This window comes from Dermochelys coriacea, chromosome 25 (assembly GCF_009764565.3).
Source record: "Dermochelys coriacea isolate rDerCor1 chromosome 25, rDerCor1.pri.v4, whole genome shotgun sequence".
Classification (NCBI taxonomy): Eukaryota; Metazoa; Chordata; order Testudines; family Dermochelyidae; genus Dermochelys; species Dermochelys coriacea.
Window position 1 is genome coordinate 10,167,541 of NC_050092.1, and position 19,067 is coordinate 10,186,607.

General features: G+C 53.9%; 1 protein-coding gene across 5 annotated transcripts in view; it reads right to left on the minus strand.

The window, feature by feature from the left end:
• Nucleotides 1–9,207: 9,207 nt before the first annotated feature.
• The window catches only part of LOC119848324 (granulocyte colony-stimulating factor receptor-like), a 30,622-nt gene continuing 20,762 nt past the window's right edge, over nucleotides 9,208–19,067 (minus strand). Inside the window, exons 10-17 of one of the 5 annotated variants that reach the window (XM_038383991.2) lie at nucleotides 18,624–18,843; nucleotides 17,848–18,027; nucleotides 17,036–17,137; nucleotides 16,301–16,447; nucleotides 16,073–16,213; nucleotides 15,265–15,373; nucleotides 13,725–13,806; nucleotides 9,210–11,825 (exon numbers count right to left, since the gene is read on the minus strand). In XM_038383991.2, the coding sequence (XP_038239919.1) occupies nucleotides 11,262–11,825; nucleotides 13,725–13,806; nucleotides 15,265–15,373; nucleotides 16,073–16,213; nucleotides 16,301–16,447; nucleotides 17,036–17,137; nucleotides 17,848–18,027; nucleotides 18,624–18,843 (1,545 nt within the window). In that variant the 3' untranslated portion in view covers nucleotides 9,210–11,261. Of the gene's footprint in view, nucleotides 11,826–13,724; nucleotides 13,807–15,264; nucleotides 15,374–16,072; nucleotides 16,214–16,300; nucleotides 16,448–17,035; nucleotides 17,138–17,847; nucleotides 18,028–18,623; nucleotides 18,844–19,067 lie in introns of all 5 variants that reach the window. The other 4 variants (XM_038383993.2, XM_038383998.1, XM_038383996.2 and 1 more) reach the window with 4 other exon arrangements.

A 19,067-nucleotide genomic window follows, 5' to 3' on the forward strand; every position in this document is an offset into this window, starting at 1 on the left:
CTGGCTTGTTTGCTTAGCCTGGCTGCAGATAAACAAAATAGTGCAGCTTTTCTTCCCAGCAATGAGCTGATTTGCCTAGAGGGAGGTGGTGCATCCGAGAACATGCTGAGAACGGGGTGCCCACAGGTTGCAGTCAAGGCTGGTGGAGGGATGGGCGGAGAGCTGCGAAGGGTGGACCTAGCCACGAGAGGCCCTGCCTGTAAATCTGTTCCTCCAGTCAGGATGTTGCGGGTGAGTCTCATGTAGAACCTCAGCCTTATTTCGAAGGGATGTTTCCATTCTAGTGACTCAGGCCCCAGGTAGGGTTGCCAACTTTCTAATCGCACAAAACCAAACACCCCTGTCCCGCCCCTGCCCTGCCTCTTCTCTGACACCCTGCCCCCACTTGCTCCATCCCCCACCCTCACTCACTTTCACTGGGCTGAGGCAGGGAGTTGGGGGGTGTGTAGGGGGGTGAGGGCTCCAGCTGGCAGTGTGGGTTCTGGGGTGGGGCTGAGGGGTTTGGGGTGAACGAGGGGGCTCCAGGCTGGGGTAGGAGTGCAGAAAGGGGGTGAGGGCTCCGGCTGGGGGTGCAGGCTCCAGGAAGGGACTCCAGGCTGGGACAGTGGGTTGTGGTGCAGGAGGGGGGTGAAGGCTCCGACTGGGGGTGCAGGCTCTGGGAGGGAGTTTGGGTATGGGAAAGGGCTCCGGCTTGGAGCAGTGGGTTGGGGTGCAGGGTCCCAGCGACACTTACTGTGGCTCCCAGGAAGCAGCCGCCAGGTCACGGTGCACTGCCCTCGCGCTTGCAGGCGCCACCCCCGCAGCTCCCATTGGTTGTGGTTCCTGGCCAATGGTAGCTGCGGAGCCGGCACTTGGAGCAAGGGCAGCGCATGGAACCTCCCATGCGCCTGGGGCTGCAGGGACATGGTGGCCACTTCCAGGAGCGGCGTGGAGCTAGGGCAGGCAGGGAACCTGCCTTAGCCCCAGGCCCCCACTGCGCTGATGACCGGAGCCGCCAGTGTCCCTTTTCAACCAGGCTTTCCAGTCGAAAACCGGAGGCCTGGCACCCCCAACCCCAGGCCTGCAATGAACTCTACACTAGCAGCCCACTGCACCCACCTGGAACCCATTTGCAGAGAGCTCACTGCAGGAGTGAGGTCTTAAATATTTGCCCTATCAGAGCATTTACAATCCAAAGGAGCCCTACAGGTACTGGTAATTATTTGTTGATGCAGACAGAGGGGCCATGAGCTGGGATCCATAACAGATCCTGAAGCAGAACTCATCAGCCTAGTCATTCTGAGTGGCCACATCTTATTGCCTGGCAGCTGGATACAACAGCCAGTCGAAGGCGGAAGCAGCTGCTCAGAAATGCAGCACTTAATAAGCCAAATTCATCCCTGCTGTAGAGCCAGTTATGCCTTTGATTTACACCTGGGAGGGTTTTGCCCCAAGATGTTTTCTTTCCAGCCTTGTCCATTTTAATTAATAATTAAGCGGACAGGGCTGTGTGGCCCAGGGGTCTGCCCTGGGGGAGTCCATTACAAAGCTGGGTCTGTTGAAAGCGTGAGTCTCTCCTGGCTAAGCTAAAGATCCAGCCTCTGGCTGCAGCTGGAATAGGCTTACACCTGCTGTGGGTGGGGGACCCCTAACGCACGAGGTCCAGTGGTTTGCACTTCCACCTGCGTGGAATGCCCCTATTCTGCCCCGGAGACCGCCTGCCACTTTTGGTGATTCGACAGCCACAGTCTCCAATTTTCAATCAAGATTTTGCTCCTTCTGTTGCTCTGTGAACCTCCCCCTCCCTCCCCAGCCCCTCCCAGGGAAGAGGGGAACCCGAGGAACTAAGCATGGATACTGGAGATTCAGCGAAACTGACGCTACGCATAGGGCCCTCAGACGCACAGAGCAAAGGGCGAGAAATCATTATGTTCTAATCTAATTTCTTCCCATTAGAGTCGTCTCCAGTGTTTCTTGTAATAGTAGGTAAAAAAAATCACGTCTGACCTTAATACTTCAATCTAAAAGGGGTAGTGCCAGCTAACGGCTTGGGGGAGGGGGGTTTTGGCAAAAGCAGGGGCGGAGGGGCAGGTGTCCAGGGGGCGAGAATGTTAAATAATCCGTCTGGGTTAATGACGAGAAATCCCATTAACAGTGGAAAACTCGGGCTTTTTTGAGACAGGTCCTAGAACAAGCCTGGTCAAAAGGGGATGGCGCTGTGGAACCCAGGCAGGGCTTTAAATGTTCGAAGGGAGCAGGGCAGGTCTAGGCACAAAGGCCCAGGAAAGGATCAGAACTAGCAGGACTAGGTAGGTTCACTTTGGGGTTTTGAGTTGAGAGCAATGAGAAGCTGAAGCTCTGTTGCCCTCTGGTGTCAGAACAGCAGAACGGCAGCGGGCTGCAGCTCACGAAAGCTTATGCTCAAATAAATTTGTTAGTCTCTAAGGTGCCACAAGTCCTCCTTTTCTTTTTGCAGTCCAGGACTGGAATCAAACCCCTGGCCATTCCATTTTCATGAATGGTAAGGCAAGGCCCTATGAAAGAAAGCACCACCCCCAGTCACCTCTGCTCACCGGTCTCCCGGCTACCAGCATTGCAGGACGCGCTCTGCTGTATTGCTGACTTATGATCATAGTAGGGGAGGGCATGTGTTTTGGCTACCGGGTACGTGATGGCTGTAGCCAAGGCTAACTGGGCTGTACGACGGGCCTGCAGTTTTAGATGGATGTGATAGCCTTTGCGTTCTTCACTTTCTGTCTTGTGTTGTGGCTGTGTGCCCTGTTCTGCCCCAGCGGGAGCTGGATTTGATAGGCACGGGGGATCCTTGCATTGCATAAACAGTTTGCCATCTGTGAGTTAGCCAAGCAGTTTGGCATCTACAAATGAAAGGCATTATGGGGGAAAATTTGAAAAAGCCCTTCAATGACTTGGGAGGCTAAGTCCCATTCGGGGACCCACAGCACACCCACAGCCTTGAGTCTCAGAATCCAGGTCAGCTGACTCGGGCTCACACCATGGAAGGTAAAAATAGCAGGGTAGCCGTTTGGGCTCCTGCTGGAGCCTGGGTTCTGAAACCCAGTGAGGGTGGAGGGTCTCAGCACCCAGAATCCAGCCCAAGCCTGAACGTCTATACTGCTATTTTCACTCCCAGAGCGCAAGCCCCATGAGCCCAAATCAGTTGACCAGAGCTCTGAGACTTGCTGCCACGGGTGGTGTTTTTGCAGCATCAGATGTACCCTGTGGCTCTCTGATGTCTAAATCCCATTTCAATGAGACTTAGGAACTTTGGAAAGGCTACCCTCTGGCACTGAATGGCTGCGTAAAGCTGGGTTTCATTGGGGCACTGAATGAAACAGGATAAAAAAACCTGACCTGGTGACTAAAGCATAGTGAGCTAGTGCTGCTGTGGTTACATTTCAGCTACAAACTTCTCCGGCCGTGCACGAAATCTATGCCAGGCTGATATATGGCTGATGCAGGGCTGGAAACAATTTGTGTGTATAAAGTAATCTAGGTTTCAGAGTAGCAGCCGTGTTAGCCTGTATTCGCAGAAAGAAAAGGAGTACTTGTGGCACCTTAGAGACTAACAAATTTATTAGAGCATAAGCTTTCGTGAGCTACAGCTCACTTCATCGGATGCATCCCACGGACCTTGGAGAAGGTTTAGAACCAAAAACTGCAGGCAATTTCTTTCTGCAGAAAACGGCTCTGATTTCCTAGGCTGAGAATTTCTCCAACACATTCTCCTCGCAGCCACCATGACAGCTGCTGTGTCCTGATGCATCCCTACCCTTCCCGTTAGCAGCAGCTCACAAGCTGTTCTCTAGAATAATTAGCCACAAGTGCAGGCTAGAACATTCGCTGGAACAATGTGTCGTACTTTGTTTCACTGGAACGATGCATCCGATGAAGTGAGCTGTAGCTCACGAAAGCTTATGCTCTAATAAATTTGTTAGTCTCTAAGGTGCCACAAGTACTCCTTTTCTTTTAAAGTAATCTAGGTCAGTTTCATCCTTATTGTGTGTAGTGGAGTAGCTTCTAGAGCAGGGGTTCTCAATCTTTCCAGATGACTGTCCCCATTTCAGGAGTCTGATTTGTCTTGCTTACCCCAAGTTCCACCTCACTTAAAAACGACTTGCTGACAAAATCAGACTTAAGAATAAAAAGTGTCACAACCACACTAGCACTGAACGATGGCGGACTTTCTCATTTTCACCATATTATAAATCGACTGGAATACAAATATTGTGCTTGCATTTCAGTGTGATACTTGAGCCTGTTTTTCACTTTGAGCCTCGCCTGAAGCCTGTGCCCATCGGGGCTGAAGCACGTAACTTCGCTTCAGGGGGCCTCTGTGGGTGGAGCCCTGAGCAATTGCCCAGCTTGCAACCCCCTAAGGCCGGCCTTGCACTTGTGACCCCCCTAAACCTGTTCCACCCCCCACCCCCGGTTGAGAAACACTGATCTAGATGAGTTTATGTACCCCCCTGGAGACCTCTACATACCCCTAGGAGTACACTTACCCCTACTTGAGAACCACTGCTCTATAGGACCAAACCAATCTCAGGGCCCCACACGGCTAGGTGCTGCACACACGCATCACGAGAGACAGCCCCTGCCCCCAAAGAGCTTACTGTCAAAATACACAATGAATGTTAGAACCCTTTCCTGCAGGCTATCGTGCTGAAGGCCCTTACGGATACAGAGCCATAAGCCAGTCCCACACAGGGCCCACGGACCTTGGGGAAGGTTAAGAACCAAAAACTGCAATTTCTTTCTGCAGAAAACGTCTCTGATTTCCTAGGCTGAGAATTTCTCCAACACATTCTCCTCGCAGCCACCATGACAGCTGCTGCATCCTGACGCATCCATACCCTTCCCGTTAGCAGCGGCTCGCAAGCTGTTCTCTAGAATAATTAGCCACAAGTGCAGGCTAGAACATTCGCTGGAACAATGTGTCGTACTTTGTTTCACTGGAACGACGTGTCGCGTTTTGTCTGTTTCCTCGGGACTGCGCCGAGAAAGGCAGCAGGCGCCCGTGGAGCAAACTGTCCCTCATGTTCCTGGCGCAGATGTGATTAACCCTCTGGTTGCTGGATTAAAAATAATACACAAGGCCAATATCCAAGAACATCCTGTCAGGAAAGGCAGTGTACTCTTGCTAAGCACTGCTGGGTTTTTTTTTAAAGACATGCAAAATGGCCTTAGCCCTGCACCCACTAGAGAACTGTGTGCACAAAGCAGGTCTCCGGTTGGCACGCACACCCCCCCTTTTTTGCCTGCAAACCCTCAAATATTTCCAATGCATTTGCAAGAGGCCCTTGGAAAAGGTAGCTCTTGCTGTGCTTTGTGCGGCCAGGTGACTAGGAGCCTCGCCAAATGGTGTTACCTACATCAAGGGGCAAGTAACACAGACTGGGTCCTCCGCTGCCCCTACAGCTCGAGCCGTCCTTCACAAAGTGCCTGCTGGCAAATCAGCTCTTCCCACAACGTTCCTATGGACCTGACTCAACAAGGGGCTTAAGCACAGGATGGCGTTTAAACGGGATTATGCCGGTGCTAAAAGTTAGGTCTAAAAGCAGGGCCACGATTTTCAAACGAGACTAGTGATTTTGAGTTCCCACTGTGAGCCACCTGCAAGGGACCTGATTTTCAGAAAGGGCCAAGCACTCACTCCTCTGACAAACCATTCAAGTGTCTCTAGTGCCTTTTGAAAACGTAGGCCTGTGGGCATGTGCATTGGCCCATTCTAAACAGAGAGTGACAGTGAAAGCCAGTCCCAGCTCTTCAGTAAATACCCCGGAGTGAGCCAGCACCCGTTCCAACGCCCGGCGTGGAGAGAGAATGGAAAAGCAGCTTCCAGATTGCGCTGAGCTCCTGGAAAATACCCACCTCCTTTTATAGGTGCACTAATACGCTCGCCCTTGACAAAAGAAGCAAGAGTCTGCCCCATGGGGAAATCTGGACAGAAATGGCTTTGTAGCATCACCGCGGTTCGAAAATTAACTCCACAAAGGGCAGGTGGGTGAAAACGAACACTGGAGCGAAGCGAGGATGGAAAATCCCAGAGAGCACTTCTTGCATTTCCTGCCATTAGCTGGTTTGCAGCTCTGCCTTACCAGGGAACCTGCAAAGCTTTGATTCCCAGACCAACAGGTTTATATCGCATCGCTCAGCTGAAGAACGACCTTGAGGCAAATATTATAATAACCGCGTTGGCATGTGCATTTACACCACTGCCCTCTGCTGTATGTAATCTGAACTGAGTGTGCCATAAGCCCTATACTGCAAACAGCTCATGACGATCCTCTGTTAGCTCAAACGATTAGCACCTGGGCTTTTGGGACCAGAAGGGTCAGTTCTATTCTTCTCCCTACAAGGCCACCTCGGTCCCTGATCTGTAAAACAGGGAAGATCCCTCCCCCCTTCTCCCGGCCTGTGTCTGGTGCTGGAACGGGCTCACTGGGGGTCTACCCATGAAGCTAGGGGTGCGAGTCCCAGCTCTAGGAATGATGCATCAAAACAGTATATAGCATGGACGGTGGGTGGCTGGGCTCTGCTTTTAGCAAGCTAGCTGGCTGAGAGTGAGCGGGAACACGCCTCTGTGGGCCGGGAGTCACATGCTCCGCTCCAAGTGTAGACAGACTCTTAATACAGATGTACCACACCTAGTACAACTGGGCCCTGATCCCTTCAGTGCTACTGTAACAACTCCTATGTACTAGTGCTCCTCAGGGGAAAAGCGCCCAAGCAGTGCAAGCCACGGCCACCGGGACCCATAGAGTTTCTGTAGCACAGCTGTGGGGGACCGATTTTCACCCTTCTTATAAAGCCCATTGAATTGAAATGTCAGTCTATGTGCTCGCTCTCTCTCTCTCCCCACAATGCCTTTTAATTAATTTTCTCTCTCCTCTTCAGAGCAGTTTTGTTCCCTTATTCAATTGTTTCCCTGTTTGCTCGGCCTTGTCCCTGCCAAAGGCCTTCACAGCTGAGGTTCCTGGCTCGAAAGCCTTGATTCTTTGCTCTCGCACAATGCAGGGCCACAAGGATTGTTGTATCCAGAGGCAACAGTCTGTCCTTTTCCCTCCATGGCAGCATGAGCCTTGCTTGGAAGTGTCTCCCGCCGGCTACTGGGAAAGTGAGTCATCCCTTTGTTTGCATCCCCCCAACTTTCTTTTCTTTGGGATTTATATTTAGGTCTTTTCTAAATAATTCATTTGCATGGGGTGGGAGGGAGCGGGGAATTTGTGTTTAAACCAGTGACTCTAGTTTGTTATCAGCTCCGCTCTGACCTTCCTCCATTTAGCTAATGGAATTCTTTGTGGGAGTTGTGTTATGGTAGAGTTATGAGGTCCCATCCAAGATCGGGGTGGCACAGCCACAGAGCAAGATACAGTCCCTGCCCCAAAGAGCTGAGACTCAAAATAGACAAGACCAACAAAGGGTAGGGGGAAAGGAAGGCTGGTTGGCCCTGTTTTACAGATGGGGAAACTGAGGCAGGGAGCGTTGGCCCTGTGTGTTGGCACATAGAGTCACACAAACAGAGTAGGGCTGAAAGGGAGCTCAAGACGTCCATCCACCCAGTCTGAGGCAGGATTAAGTATGTTTAGAGCACTCCTGACCCATGGTTAACGGCTAATATGTTCTTAAAAACACTGGCATGTGTCAAACTGCTCCTGGCGAAGGGGGCCAGCATGTCCGACGCTCTGGCTATTGAATTCATTCTCTCCTGTTGAAGTGACTTGCCCAATGTCACAGAGTCAGTGTCAGAGCTGGGGACTGAAGCCAGAGTTCCTGCAGCCCGGGCTTTTTTCATAATCCCAAAACCAACCCTTCCATCTAAGGAAGGTCCTGCTCTGCTTCTGGTGGGACTGTAACAGGGGCAGCTGCCTCCCATGTACCCCCTTGCGGGCAGGGGCCGCTCTATGGCACCCTGCTTCTGTTCTCCCCCCCTCTTAGGGCCTTTTAAGAATCCACAGCACAAGGGTGGTTCAAACATTCCCCCTCACTGAGGCCAGTGACCTATACGAAAAAGTCAGTCTTCAGCCCAGCTGGCCTTTATCGTTTCTCTCCTGCTTGGGCAGGGTCTCTGCCAGGCCACTCCCTGCCTGGGACCTAGTTCCTCACATGCCCCCGCAGGACCCTTCTTGCTCCCTGCAGTAGCTGCAGACCTACCTGCAGTGTTCTGGGGTTCCCCTTTAAGCACAGCTCTGTCTGAGGGCATCGCCCGATTCCCCAAAGGCGGGATCCTCCTGGGGTAAGGTTGCTTTAGCCCCAGGCTTTCCAGCCCCTCTGCCGCCCCCCTTACAATGACTGATGCATATTTATGTTCCTCTGAATCGGGGCAGTTCTGCTTCGTCACTGACATGCAGGCCTGGAGTCAGATGTGACGAAGTGGGACTGTTCTTAACGTTTCCTCTGAATACTGTAGGGGTGCCTCAGTTTCCCCTATGCATTTCTTAAGTCTTAAGGTGATGCTCAGGAACTGCTCCCTACGAAGCCAGTCAGGACACTTGGGAAGTCTCCTCTCTGGGAGCAGCCTGTCTTCAGGGCAAGAAGCTCACACGGCTTCCACCTTCCTGGGTCTGACCTCGGAGCATTCAGCATCCTCTGCCCCTCCGTGCACTTCCCGCAGCGAGTCCACCCAGGCGGGGTCCTGGGGAAGCCAGAGGGTCCTGCCCCCCAACTCCACAGTCAGACATGACTCTCAGCCAGCCAGTAAAACAGGTTTATTAGATGACTGGAACATGGTCTAAAACAGAGCTTGTAGGTGCAGAGAACAGGACCCCCTCAGCCGGGTTCATTTTGGGGGGCAGTGAGCTAGATAACCACGTCTGCACTTCACTCCATGTCCCCAGCCAGCCCCAAACTGACTCATTCTCCAGCCCCCCCTCCTCTGGGCTTTGTACCTTTCCCTGGCCAGGAGGTCACCAGATTCCTTTGTTCTCCAACACCTTTAGCTCTCACCTTGCAGCGGGGAACGGCCCAGGCCATCAGTTGCCAGGAGACAGAGCGTAGGCCATTTATGTACCCTGGCCCTTTGCTCTGCAACAATTACACCCCCTTATCTCACCACCTAGAGACTTAAGAAATGCATAGGGGAAACTGAGGCACCCCTACAGTATTCAGATGAAACATTAAGAACAGTCCCACTTCATCACATTGGGACACTCCAATTTTATTCCCAGCTCTGCCACGTGGGGTATATTTACACTGCAAAGAACTCCCTGCCCCCAAGACTCAGAGCCCAGCTTGACTGACTCGTGTAGTGAGGCTAAAAGCAGTGTAGACGTTCCCGCTTGGGCCACAGCCTGGGTGCCAAGACTCCACCCTGCCTCCTGAGGTTTCAGAGCCCAGGCTGTAGCCCAAGTGGGAATGTCTACACTGCTCTTTGTAGCCTGAGCCAGAGGCAGTTGACCTGGAGCGCCAGAATGGGGCGGGAGGATGTGTTCTTTGCAGTGTAGACATGCTCGGAGGGTCGAAGCTGATGGCTCATCTCCCCGGGAGCACTTTCCCCACCCACCATGTGAGAACAAACTCGTCCTGGCCCCAGCAGTTTGTGTTGTCACCAACATCCGGGAAAGGCGGGTGCATAACACCCCACGCTCAGCGTTCTCCACCCACACTCACAATTTACAGCAACTTTGCACGGGTGTGAGTGGTGACACAAGCTGCAAGGGAAGGGGGTAACTCCAGGCTCCACTGGGTTTCAAAGGATGCCGCAGACAGAGGCTTAATCGGAGAGGATGTCTCTGCACCTGAGACCAGCCGCCCACTGTAATTCCTTGTGTTGGCATAGACTTAGAGGCCCAGCCCCTTTGCGCTAGGCGCTGTACATACATAACCAAGAGACGCTCCCTGCCCTGCAGCGCTCACAAGGGCAGGAGAGGATGAGACACAACAGGTGTCTATAAACAGCACAAGGTCGCACTGAGAGGACAATGGGATAAGTAGCAGTCACGGCCTGGCAGAGGCGAGGTCTAAGGTGGGATTTGAAACCCACGGCCTCCTAGAAAACAGGAGGGGGGAAAAATGCAAAAGATTGGCTTCCTCTGGAAGTTTAATAACTGGGGGGTAAAATTATTACACATGCCCCCCATTAACAAAGACTCTGGTGCTGAGCAAACAGTTACAATAAAACACCATCCAATCCCTATCAAAACCAGACAGAACACAGACCAGCAAACACGCACGGCTTCATTGTTCCACAGCACTTATATCTGCATGATGCACACTCGGTTTTAAATGCAGACTGCACTCCTGGTTGAGGGTGGGGTGGGAAATCAGTAAGCCTTAAGCACCCACAAATAGGAAAGCTCATGTGAAATTCAGAGGGAAAGCTCCATAAAGGAATCCAGTTTAATCCTGCGTCAGTCAGCTAAACCTCAGCAAATGCTCCCTGCCAGTGAGGTTTGCTGGGCTTCCAAGCCAAGCGGTGGCAATTCAATTAATTGTGGGTTATTTAAGACACGGAATGTATAGAAATAGAGGCGTATCCCTTTAAATAGTTTGTAGGCCCTCCGGGGTGCTCACCATGGTCTGTGTTGCAGAAGCTGCCAGAGCAGCAGCATGTGGCGCTTGACCTGGCTTTTCTATTTTTTTTTGCGGAGGGTACATTTAGTAAACAAAGTTATTTGGGACCCAACAACGTACTGCGGGGAACAAACCCAGATAGGTGGAGGGAATGGATAACAATCCCCCCATCTCTAACGCCTACGATCATTGCTAACAGGACCCAGGAGCATGTAGCGGGGGGGGGGAGGCCTTTAAACACACAGACAAACTTGCTAGCTGGACGGTTGCTGTCTCGCTTGACATCACGGGGGACTGGATTGAGCGTGAATCTCAAGAGCAGGAGCCAGGCTCCGTAGACAGGGTCTGGGAGACGCTCAGCTCGTCCAAGGCTCAGGCAAAGAGAGCAACACGGCACACACGGATCAGCAGGCTGCGCTAGCGGGAAAGGATTGGCCCTGGCTGGCTAAGCACGAAGCATGGGGAAAAGCCGGCAGAGGTGGGGGAAGAGGGACGCCTCCCTGCGCCCATGACTATTGCATGGAGATCCAGCCCCACAAGGCTCCTTCCGGCCCCGTTTTCAGCCCTCCCTGGTTTCATTAAGGCCGTGTTTTGATCAGCAGGGCTCTCACTCCCACCCCTGGAGGAGCTGGGCTCTGCTTGATGCCCCACTCCTCTGCCTGGTGGGGTGAGAGTCCACCAAGACAGTCTTATCACCCTCCCTCATTCGTACAGCTGCCCCGGGAGTGGAGGTCTCTCTCCAGAGACCGTTAGGGCGTCACTGGGCTGAGCGTGCCCACAGCGTGATCTCCATTAGGCTGGAGGTCTCCTGATCCCTCCACAACCAGGGTCCTCAGGAGCGGAAATGCCCCCAAGGAAGCTGGCCCTCCATCTGGCTGTTGGCTGCATTGCCAGCATGACCCATCCAGGGGCTCACAGGATGGGCTTTGGGAGCAGATCCTCAAGCCAGGCTCACGGCTGGGACCAGAGCTCTCTGGGCTCTGAGGGGTAGGTGGGGACCAGGGAGCACTAGATCTTGGTGGTGCGGCACTGGGATATGCCCAGACGATCACTGTGGAATACTCCACCTTGCTTTGGCATCTTGCCTGGGTTTGGTCTGGGGTTGTCACGTCTCCCTGGAGGATGGTCTGGAGGGGCTGACTGTATTTATCCCGGGCGCTAGAGGCCTCTGCTGGCCAGGTGCTTTCCAGGAAGGACTTGCACATTATCGTCTCCTGCTGGCCACAGATGACTCCTGAGACCCCATGGAATGGAAAGTTGGGATACCCCGCTCTCTGCTTCTTGCTCGGCTCCTCTGGGAAGTTCCCCAAGTCCTGCAAGGGTGAGGAGGTTACATGGAGAGCTGAACAGATCATTGATTTTTTTGGTTTAGGCGCACATCCCCCCCCCCCCACACACACACTTCAAAGAAAGTAAATGGTTTGGTTTGAATTGAAACTGAATTATTTGGGGTTTTTCTCACTGAAACAAACAAACAAATTCATTTTGGGTTGAACTAAAATGTTCTGTTTGACTTTGATCAATTCCCCCCCCCAAGTTTTTTGGGGCAGGTCATTTTGGGGTATTTTTCACCCACCTTTAAAAAAAAAAAGTTAGCAACATTTCAAAAGAAAAATGCCATTTGGAAACAAGAAGCCAAAACATTTCATTTCAAAATGGCCAAACTGTCTTGACTTTTTCAATTCCATCCCCCCCAACACACTCCCACTTCATTTTGTTTTTCCAGCCAAAACTATTTGCTGAATTCAACCGAAATTCACACGTCATTTCACTGTCTCCCAAATGCATTTTTTCCGTGACTTTACTATCTGCCAAAAACATGCCCCCCAGCTCTAGTAATGCGCACACCAGCTGGTGACCTATGACTGCGACAGCCAGCGGGCAAATTACATGTGTCCCTCCCACCCCCCCCAATAACATAATGGTGCCAGCCAATGGTGCACAAAGGAAGGGCCCAGGGAATGGGTGGCTTGCAAGCAGCTGAACTTGGTGCATCCCTGCATAGAAAACCCACCGGGTGCCCATGGCTGAAGAAAAACAGAGACCCATGCCCTTAACACCTTGCAGGGGCAGGAGACATATTGCTATGTTTAAGGGACTTAACGCAGTGAGAGAGCAGTGGTGAGGCAGTCAGACAACGGGCATCGTGCCTGGAAGCTCAGCACTGAGAGATGTCAAGTCATTGGGGAAAGGTGTTTTCTTGTCCCGTGGGGAGGGTGACTCGGTGTGACAGGGGACCTGGCAGAGACCCGGAAATCTCCCAGCCTGGGTAGCCTCTCTCCCTTCTGCTCCTGCCTTCTCTCTGTGCTCCTTGGAGACAACACCTCCAGCTCTTACGGCACTGGGAAAACAGCCTGGGGGGGCCGGGGGAGGGAGAGGCTTACAGTCTGCTCCTATGACAGGTTTCAGAGTAGCAGCCATGTTGGTCTGTATTCGCAAAAAGAAAAGGAGTACTTGTGGCACCTTAGAGACTAACAAATTTATTAGAGCATAAGCTTTCGTGATGCATCCGATGAAGTGAGCTGTAGCTCAAGAAAGCTTATGCTCTAATAAATTTGTTAGTCTCTAAGGTGCCACAAGTACTCCTTTTCAGTCTGCTCCTAGTACATTTGCCAGAGACGGTGACCAATTCGCAGCATAGGACGCAGGAAACCCTCAGGCAGGCAGAGCCAGCTATTAGCACTCCTCACATTGGCCATTTTGAGTTATTAGCAACATTTGGCTGGGGACAGAGCCCGACCCCCTGGCTTTCACATTCAAGGGATCTGGATATTAGCACCTGCCTGGCCACTTCCTGACACTATTTTTTGTTAGTTGCAGCCCTGCAGGCCCCCGGCACCCAGCTCCTTGTGGAAAGCCCCGACCACAGGCAGGCTTGTGGGGCTGCAGCCAGGGAAGGAAGCACTAGAATGTGTGCCAGACCCTGGTGCCAGACCAGGGTGCAGCCTGGAGAGCACAAGGGAGGTACCATGCAGCCCTATGGCCTCCCCGTGCCCCGGCTCCCTGGGGAAAAGCCTGGCGTCCAGCGGTAAACCCTCTCCTCGCTGCTGTGCACCACCGGAACTCCCCAGGACTGCCCCACGCTGCTCTCTCAGGCAGGGGCCTTCCTCTTACTGGCAACTTTTGATTAATTAGTAACTTCCTGCTGGGAGCAGAGAGGCAGCTAACGAACAGCACCCACCATATCTCTGTGCAGAAAAACGTGTACTCACCAGCCACAGTTTCTGTGGCAGCCAGCTGGCCAGGTGGCTTTTAGCGGGGTCAGGGACTTGCGGCCACAGGCAGCCCTGTATTCTGTAGAGGACAACACCCAGCATTGGTACTGAGATGACCACGTCGAGGAGGGAAACACCTCTCTCTACATTCTTGCGACTAGCATGGTCTCCCCAGGGATTGGAGACTCCATTAGCTAGGGCCCTGACACTGGATCCAAAGGTACCAGACTAGGGGGCTGGTCCAGCACTCACTGAAATCAACGACAGTCTTGAGTGGGCTTTGGAGCAGGCCCTCTGAGCTTTGCTGATTATGTCTGCATTGCCTAGGGATGCCTACCGCATTGACTAACCTCCCAAAGTCCTGTCCCAAGATGCACCGGGCTCAGGGTGAAGGATTTTGGGAATGGACTCTCTTTGGTTGCTCCAAAGCTCTGGCAAGAGTCCTGAAGGGAACGCTAAGATCACAGGAACACTAAATGTTTTAAAGGGAAAGATGAAGGCCCTTTTGTAGGTAGGAAAATAATGATGAGAGCCCACATTTCTATCGGAGCAATTCCCATCCCAGAGGGCTCGGCAAACTCTACACAGGTATTCCTGCACCTACCACTGAGATGCAGATCCCGGGGCTTGGCAACCTGCCCTGAGGGGACGAATCCTGCCCTGGCTGGGAGATGGAGGGGTGGGACCTTGTAGGTCTCTTCCAGCTCTGACTTCTAGGATTCTGCGAGTCCCCGCTAGGGGAACGTGGCGGCTTTTTAACAGCACCCAGCACCCCTATCCTGCCACTCAGGACAAGGAATGGAGAGGAACGTTGTGTCCACCTAGAACTTCAGGAACAATTAAGGAGGTGGAAGGGCACGTAGGACACCAGGGCTAAAATCTCCTTGGTAGGAAGTACCACGAGATCATTCGTGGCCGAAAGCCCTCTGCGGGTTGAGTGTAAATTCTCAGCTACAGGACGGATCCTGTGGCAACACAGCATCCCCTAGCACAGGGCTCAGCAACCTCTGGCTCATGGACTGCCAGGGTAAGCCCCTGGTGGGCCAGGCCAATTTGTTTACCTGCCGCATCCGCAGGTTCGGCCGATCGCAGCTCCCACTGGCTGTGGTTTGCCGTTCCAGGCCAATGGGGGCTGCTGGAAGTGGCGGCCAGCATCTCCCTCGGCCCGTGCCGCTTCCCGCAGCCCCCATTGGCCTGGAGCGGCGAACCGCGGCCACGAGCCAAAGGTTGCCAATCCCTGCCCTAGCACCATGCTGGGGCACAGGGCTTAGTGCTGTTTCAGCATGAAGAGCATCCTCCTCTGAGTTACCCACCACCCTCCCCAGCCCCACACTGACTTAGCAATGTGGTAGAGGACACTCTCTTCTCGAACGCCACTTCCTTGCAGTATAGTACCTAGCTTGTTCCTTGGTGGTCCCCCATCCAAGTACTAACCAGGCCTGACCCTCCTTAGCTTACAGGATCCAATGGGAGGGTTGGGGGAGGGAAATCACCCTCACCCACAGACACTCAGAAGGGTGGCCGGGATGGGACTCACAAACATACATACAGGGGGTGCTTGAGGACACAGGCCAGAGCAGCCATGATGAGCAGGACAACTAGCCCCACGCACAAGGAGTACAGCAACAGTTCAACCGTCCCATTGTCTGTAAAGAAAGCAGGGAAAAGCTCTAGGTGCAAAGCCACTGGGGACCAACGAGCAAGAGCCCTTGGGAGCCTGCATTGCAGCCTCCCCCCGGCGGATGAGCTGGCATGCTAACGGTTTGCCCAGGGACAGCACAAAACCCAAGACCAACGGCAGCCCACAGGGACTGTCTCCCATTCTGTGCTGCCCCACATGATCCTTTGCACCCATGCAAGGCAGGTGTAAGACATGACCATTCTGGCGGGGGGACACTTGGCCCTGGCGTACAGGGCCGTGCACGGCAGCGGGGACACAGGCCTTGTGAATGTACCTGATGCAAAATGGAGTGACCAGTCTCAAGCCTTAGGAAGCCTGGAAACTCTAGCTTATGGGGATGGGGTCGGGAGAAGATGCTCACCCCAAGGGGGAGAGGACCAGTACGGGGATGGAAACAGGAGCAATGGGATGGAGCTGGGCAAAGGGGAAAACGCAGGCGGAAGTGCAGAATCGAGAGCGATCCAGCGGAGGAATCATCTGCCCCAGGGAAGCGGTGGAAGCCCCATAGCTTGGTTGGAGCAGATGCTGGTAGAAATCTATCCTACCTTGGCCAAGGGACAGGCTAGATGTGCCCAAGCAGGTCTCTGCCACCTCATTTCAGTGCCTGCTGACCCCCCAGGACCCCCAGTCCAGGGCATAGCACCCGGTTCTCCACTTTTCTCACCAAAGCTTCTGGTTCGGATGGAGAGGACAGAGCTCTGGGTGCTTCCCCCGTCGGTGCTGACAGAGATGCCCACCCTCACCACGGAGTTGGGAGCCAGGCCCACGATGAGATAGCGACGGACGGAGCCGTTCACCACCACGGCTGTAAGACAGGAGATGCCGCTGCTCAGTCCCAGCTGGTGAGCCCAGGCTCAGCCAGCATTGATCCCAAAGCCGGTTGGTGCCTTACCCTGGGCGTCTTTCCCCTGCGCCTCGTAGGAGATGGTGTAGTTCCGAATGAATCCGCCTTGCTCCTCCAATGGGACCTCCTCCCACTGCACCTCCACCTGGGATGGCCAGACCTGGGTGGGATGCAGAGTTGGGGCACGGAATGGAGCTGCAACCACATGGGGGGGGCAAGGGAAGAGTTAACCAGCCCCATCCCAGGGCATCCAAAGCTGAGATCCCCTCTCCCTTCATTCACAGCTGTGGTATTTCAGGCTTTTCATCAGAAGGATCTCAAAGCCTGCCACAAATATTAACCCTTTCCTTCCCTCCCCACAACTCCCTTAATGCCCATTTTACAGATGGGGAAATGGAGGCATAGAGCAGCAATGTGACTTGTCCAAGGCCATGCAGCAGGTCAGTAGCAGAGCTGGGAATAGAACCCAGGAGTCCTGCCCTAACCACTAGACCCCACTCCCTCCTCCTTGCAGGAATGAGGGTTTCCAGACTTACAGAAACTAACTCCATGTCTCCTAGGAGCTCCCCAAACATCCTCTGGTTTCAGGGAGGGAGGGGAAGATATGAGCTCAGCAGGAGACACAAGGGTCGATGATAATCTTCAGTCTAATGCTTCCCCAGCAAAGCCACTGGCACTCTTCATTGGCCCCTGCACCTTTTCCCACATCACTGGAGCGCTGCCGGGATTCTCTTAGGGGTGGAAGGGATCTGGCCGCGTCTGCCCCAAACACTCAGCACCTACCGATTTGCTTTGAGTAAGCGCTTGTAGAGCCTGCAGCCCGGACGGCTCCGTCGCTCAGGGCAAAGATTGTCAGGCTGTAGAGATACCCCGGCTCAATTGCCTCTGCGGGGACATGACAACAATAAGCAATGGTGAAACCTCCCGTCTCTTCCGCATCACAACCCCAAGGGACGTGCACCCAAGAGCATAGCCTCCCTGCTTCCCGCTTCAGTCCCCCATGGGTGGGAGACTGCAGGAGAGCTTTGGGGCAAAGCGGGTACAAACAAACCAACAGACATTTCTCTAAGCTGGAGCACATCTGACAAGACGACTTAACCCACATGCTTCAGGGTATCCACTGATCACCATACTGGATCAGGAAGGCATCCACCCCCCACCCCATGCCTACAAAGCCATCAGCATTACCTGTTGGTGGACTTGCCTGTTCCCCGCTGGTAATTCCTATACTCCTGCCTTGCCTGGCTATCCAACCACACACCCAGCCTGGGGGACGTGGGCTGACGACAGGGTTTGAACGTAGGACCTGCAGTACTAAAAGCTTGAGGCCGTAACACCGGAGCTAGAGGAGTAACTCTGCAAGCTAGGAGCAGTAGTAGGTTCTTCTCCTCATCTGTTACTAGACGAGGACAAAGACCCGCCTCTCGCTGGCTCGGTGTCGCGGGCACTGACAGTCCCCTGTAGGGGCTTATTCATGACACTACCTCTGATGTGAAGTCCTAGCTAGGAATGTGGAGGAGGGTCCTTCCTCTGTTTCTCCATCTCCCTCCCCCTAATCTGTCACTTCTGGAATCACTCCCCCACCCGCCAGTCACCTGCCAGGACCACCCTGCTCATGTTTCCCGGCTCATAACGCCAGCTGCTGCTCTGCCCCCGGTTCTCAGACACCCGGCCCCACTCGAAGACATAGGCCACTGCAGCAAAGCCAGGGGGATCCCACCGCAGGAGGAGACTATAGTCGCTCGCCGGAGAGACCAGGACGGGCAGCAGCGGCACTGAAAGGAACACAGGGAGAGCAGAGAGGGAGGCTTGCCCAGTGCTGGGCTTTGGGGGGTGCTCACATTTCTGTGGGGGAAGGACCGTTTGCCTGTCTCCCCCCAGATCCAGTGCTGAAGGGGAACTTGGCTCAGGTGGTGCAATGTCCCCCCTGTGGTCCCTCTGCCTGGGCGGGGAGAGATGGTGCCGACAAGGTTCCTGGGGGCTCCCAAGCATCCATTGCGCTCTGGGCCCCGCGCTGTCCACACGTGCTCCAAGAGGGCAGTGCACTAGTGGGTCTCCCCATTGTATCAGCCCCTGCTGGGGATGCAGCTGAGACTTCCCCAGCCAGGGTCCCATTATGGGCTTCACCTCCCCTCCCCATGGGAACCCAATGCCCCAGGGCTCCCGGACCGTCTGGTTGGGAGCCGCCCCCACATAGTGATAAGTGCCTGATCCCCCTCACCCCGCCAGGAACAGAACCCCTCCCATATTCCCCTGCAGGTCGAGCTCAACGGCACAACCAGGGGCCGGGCCAGCCACCACCACACCCTGCTGAACGCTGCCTTGGGAGCGAGACCCATGCCTGGGGTGCGGAGATCAGGCTGGGCCTCACCTGCTGGGGCCTGCCCCGCCGGGATTGACAGCTTGGTTGCGGGGGACTCGCCCACTGAATTGCTGGCGGTGAGGAAGAAGGTGTGTTCCTCGGAGGCCGGCAGCTCCAGAGCGCACTGCAGAGAGAAGGTGCGGCATGCCAAGACAGCCGGCTGCCCAATTCGCTGCCAGCGGAGGCTGTAGGTCAGGATCCTGCCGTTGGCTTCCTTTGGCTGCAGAGGCTGAGAGGGAAAAAGCAACGTCAGGCTGAGCCTCATGGCGGTGCAGGAGTTAGGTGGATGGCTGAGCTCTCCTGCTAGGGCTGGACTGAAAGAAGGACACAGTAGAACTGACTGAGAAATGACTTTCCCCTTGAAACACGTTTTCATTAAATAACCCTCTTGCTTCTCAGAGTCTTGATGAAAAGCCGCCATTATTATTTTTTTGGACAAAAATGGAAATTTTT